Here is a 5,198-nt window from a genome sequence, read left to right on the forward strand (position 1 = left end):
AAAAGGAATATGAACTGATTTTTATTTAATTAGAATCTATAGAAGCTAGATCTGATACTACTTAATGACCTACTATAATATCAGAAATGTTGACTCTTCCTAATTTATACTCAAAACTTTGTATCTGACACTCAACTTGTCTATTTTCATTTGCCTTCATGTTTGTAACATTAAACTTGTGATGGTCTTAGCTGAAGAGACAGTGAAAATGTCTACTTACAGATTTTTTTTTTAATTTGAAGAAGGAAAGTCTAAGTAAAATTACCTACCTTCAGAACTCATTTTAGTGTTGTCTATGGGTGAACCACTCTGAATGCTATCAATCTGATCTTAGAGGCTAAGCAAGATTGGGCCTGGTTAGTACTTAGATGGGACAACTCTCTTGATCTTGAAAAGAATTCCTTGTGAGTTTTTCATCCTCCCTTTCTATTACTCTCTGGACTTTTGAAATTATGCATCTGTGGAATGTGTAACAGAAAGGAAGATGTTAATGGTATTTTCCTTGTTTAGAAAGTGACAGCTTCATCTGAGAACTTCCATGTTGGCGAAAATGATGAAAATCAGGAACGTGGTAACTGGTCCAAAAAATCAGATTATCTTCTTTCCATGGTTGGCTATGCAGTGGGATTGGGCAATGTGTGGAGATTTCCATATCTGACCTACACCAATGGCGGAGGTAGGCCTTTCCTTCTGCTCTTTTACTTCCAGTGGTACATTATAAAACTTCTTTATATATAATATATATAACTTGTTATATTTTATATAACACATTTAAGTATATATTATTAAAATATGTATATGTAATGTATGATGAGCTAAAGAGAGGTATATAATACTCTGAGTTAGTAAAGAAGATAAAAATCACACAAAACGTGTTAGTGAACTGTGAGCTACTAGCTCAAGCTTGGAAACTGCTTCAAAAAACTCTCAGATACAAACTTGATTAAAGTATTATATGTAATACTTCTGAGTTAATTTTAGATATCATATAATCTTCAATTAAGACTTTAAAAGCTCAAGTAAGCTGTTTGCCTAGCTAGAGCAAGCCATTTTAATAATTAAGTATAGACAGATAATGGTTTTAAATTAAGATTTTTAAGTTGCAATATTCAGTTACATATATTTTAAATCTCATTGGCCATGTAGAAGATAAAATACAATAAAATTTAATTCAAGATTATATGTTCTTTGTTGCAGAAATAATGCTTTTTATACTTTGTAGATTGTTAAGGTAGGTTCAATAAGAACAGAAAAATAGCCAAGGTGACCCACAGAGCAAAGGAAATGAATTGCACAATACTTTAGTAATGTGAAAACTTTTCAGTTACACCATTTTAACTTACTTGTGCTTACAGGTACTGTTAGAAGTATTGAGGTGACATGTGCCTGTATTTCATAATTGAATACCATTGAAATTTTGCCAGTATAATTATTTTTCTCTTGGCACAATAGGATTTTGTGTGGTGATGCTTCGACCACATTTCTTGTTAATTGAGTGTATTAAAACAGTCACACTGGCGCTCAGAGACTCAAGAAAGGAGCTCTGTTTATTAAACACTTAAGTGTGGGTAGCTTAAGTTCTCTCATCTAAGACTTAGGTCATACGGTAGTGGTTTTGATGTAAGTACTAACTAGAAAATGAGTCAATAATCATAATCATTTTGGTGTCTATATCCTAAGGCTCCTTTAAGCTTCTTACAATTGTGTTTACAATAAGACATGCCCTGTGACTTGACATCATATATTCACCCAATAATCACCACAACTTTCTAGGAAATGAACTAAACTAATTTTAATAGAATATTTTAAAATAGAATGCAAATGAAATCATTTTATTTTTCATATGCTATTGTCTTCTCTCTCCTGTTTCCTCTAAAAGTTAACATGGCACATTAAAGATCACATTATTTGAGTGATAGATAACCTAGATTGTCTAAATACTTTAAAAATACATAAGTAGCAAGGAAATAATTTGGAAAAGTTAAAACAACAAATGAAATGTATGTAATGCAAAGGCCTGTCTCCACTCATTGAGCTCCATCTTGGTTTTAATAATGGCTGCCAAGACTTCCAGATTGTTTGGTTAGGACATTTCACATTGTGTCTCTGTTTCAGTTTATAGTCTGGTAAACATTCTAATGAGCAATATCGTACCCCAAATATGGTAGAAAAGGTAAAAACAAAAGGTTTCAAATGGGAGTGGGGTGGATGTTAGTGGGAGATCGGTTTTTGAGATATTGGAAGTTAACTTAGCCTCAAAAAAGTGAGAGTATTCTTTACAAAGCAATGCATTTCTTCTTAACACTGCCTAAAGAGAATTGTGACTATTAAGAAAATTATGAACTTAATTGCAGTAATTTGTATTCTCAACCCTATGTATGAGTTACATCCTATGTTTAAAAAGTAATCCATGTTAAAAAAGAAAGATAGAAAAGCAGGAAGGAAGAAAGAAAGAAAGGAAGGAAGGAAGAAAGAAAGGAAGGAAGATAGGAAGGAAGGAAGGAAGAAGGAAAAAGAAAGAAAAGGAAAGAAAGAAAGAAAGAAAAAAAGGGATAGAGAACTAACACTGAAAATATGGCATGTGCTTGCAGTGTTGTCACTGTTTGATCAGTAAATGATTAAATTTGATTAGTAACTGCCAAAGGCCCAGCATTGGAACTCTTAACAGAAACTGATAAATTGGTATTACTTTTCAGTTTATAAGAATGAAATGTTCACAGGTTAGCAAAATTTCCTTAGATCAAATAAATAATAGACGATAGAACCAACATTTTAATACATATTTATCCAGATCTACAATCTTTGATCTCTAAGCTCTACTGGCTGACTTTTATACCATTTTGTTTTTAATAACCATAGTAACCTTATGAGGTAACATTTCCATTCCAATGTGATTAATGAGAGACTCACAGTTAATAAAATTCAGTACTTAGCATACAGAAGTGAAATGACATTATGCTGACTCAGAGAATATACCTAATCTACAGTGTTGAAACTAATACTAGCTAAGTCTTCCTTATGGATCTGAGGAATATACACTCCATTTAATCACAAATACATGTTAAAATAATGAATAGTTTCAGGAGGAATGACTTTAATTGTTGGTAAGATCAAAATGATGTCACTTCTGTATGCTAAGGCCAATATTCAATACAAGAATGTTGATTTAGATTATCATGGATGTTTTTAGAAGTCAAGATATTATGAATATCATAAAAATAATAAAAGTATTTTTTTCATAAAATATATATGAAAAGGCTAAATTTAGATAACATTTCTAGAGATGTAAAAATAGGGATGTTGAACTAAAAACCTAATATGTGTTAAACCTGTTATATCAGTAAACTACATACCAATTCTTAATAAAAAAAAAAAGCAGAAGCAAGTATTAATAGTGCTAACCAGTCTGGAAATTAATATAATTGTTTTGGAGCATAATAAAGGAATCATACAATAAAAAAAATAAAATTCAGTACTTTCTCATTAAAAGTAATATATTTTGGACCTCAAACAAGATCACTCAAATTTTACTGTATTAGGACACTTTAAAATGTTATGCTACTTGTCAAAGTGCCCTTGAGACTTTCAAATGTAATGGTATATTTATCTTTTTGCTTTTCAGGTGCTTTCTTGATACCCTATGCAATTATGCTAGCATTGGCTGGTTTGCCTTTGTTCTTCCTGGAATGTTCACTGGGACAATTTGCTAGCTTAGGTCCAGTTTCAGTTTGGAGGATTCTGCCACTTTTTCAAGGTTGGCATTTCAGACTTTTCATGATCGTGCTTGTTGGTCTGCATCAGTGGTTCTTAATCTGTGGATTATGACTCCTTTTGGGGAGGTGGAATGATCCTTTCACAGGGGTTGCTAAGATCATCTGAATATCAGATATTATTTACATTACAATTAACAAAGTAGCAAAATTACAGTTATAAAGTAGCAACAAAAATAACTTCATGGTTTGGGTTCACCACAACATGAGGGACTGTATTAAAGGGTCACAGCATTAGGAAGGTTGAGATCTATTGGTCTAGATGCACATATAACAGTTTCCAATTTGAAGAAGAAAAGAGAGTTTAATATTATAACACACTTGATCTTATAGAAGTAGAGCACAGAATGTTTAGATGCAGAAGGCAATAAGAAGGAGGCCATTCTATTGGTCAAAAATAATAAGGTTAGGGGCTAGTGAGATGGCTCAGTGGTTAAGAGCACTGATTACTCTTCTGAAGGTCCTGAGTTCAAATCCCAGCAACCACATGGTGGCTCAGAACCATCTGTAATGAGATCTGACGTCCTCTTCTGATATGTCTGAAGACAGCTGCAGTGTACTTAGATGTAATAATAAATAAATCTTAAAAAAAGAATAAAAAATAATAAGGTTATAGTTAAGAGAAACACATTTTTCAGAGAATAATGGCTCATGCCATTAATCCCAGCACTCAATAGGCAGACACAGGCATACCTCTGAGTTTGATGCCAGTCTGGTCTACAGAGCAACTACCAGAACAAGTAGGGCCACACAGAGAAACCCTGACTAGGGAAAAAAAAAGTAATTTTGAGAAAGCTAACCTATAGATCTACAAATTGGAGAATCGAAAAATAAACAATCACAATGTAGTGACTATAGTTGATGACAATATATTATATTCATATACTGTAATCTCATAAGCATACACAGTAGGCAGTAAGTATTCGGACTACTAAAATGATAATTATTTGAGGTAATATGCTTGCTAATTTGAAGATTAATTCGTTCCATGATACATGTACAATTCAAACATCACATAGTACATGAAAAATACAGTTTTCTCTTTCAATTAAAAAATACAAAAAAGACATGGTAAGTCAAAGATAGCATTGCTTCTTTTGTATATATTTTGTGCATACATGTGTACATATTTGTGTGCATGCATATGTGTGTGTGCGTGCATGTAGAGAGTGAAGGTCAAGGTCATATATCTTCCTTAATTTGAAATGGTCTCTCATTGAACTTGGAGCTCATTGTTTGGCTATGTGGGATGGGCAGGAAGCACTAAAAAATGTCATCTCTACCTCCTTAGTGGTAGGATTTTAGATGTACTCTTTTACAACAAGCTCTTAAAAGAAGAAAAAAACATAGATTCTGGAAATCACACTCAGGTACATAGTCTTCTATAGCTTTAGCAAACACTTTACCCATAGAGCCACCTCACAAGCC

At 32.7% G+C, this 5,198-nt stretch overlaps 1 protein-coding gene across 1 annotated transcript in view; it reads left to right on the forward strand.

The window, feature by feature from the left end:
- Positions 1-5,198, forward strand: part of Slc6a14 (solute carrier family 6 member 14) — a 28,598-nt gene that overhangs the window by 473 nt on the left and 22,927 nt on the right. The window contains exons 2-3 of the mRNA XM_031372302.1: positions 511-676; positions 3,623-3,754. Coding sequence (XP_031228162.1) covers positions 511-676; positions 3,623-3,754 — 298 coding nt within the window. The remainder of the gene's footprint in view (positions 1-510; positions 677-3,622; positions 3,755-5,198) is intronic.

The sequence above is a fragment of the Mastomys coucha genome, chromosome X (genome assembly GCF_008632895.1).
Source record: "Mastomys coucha isolate ucsf_1 chromosome X, UCSF_Mcou_1, whole genome shotgun sequence".
Taxonomy (NCBI): domain Eukaryota; kingdom Metazoa; phylum Chordata; class Mammalia; order Rodentia; family Muridae; genus Mastomys; species Mastomys coucha.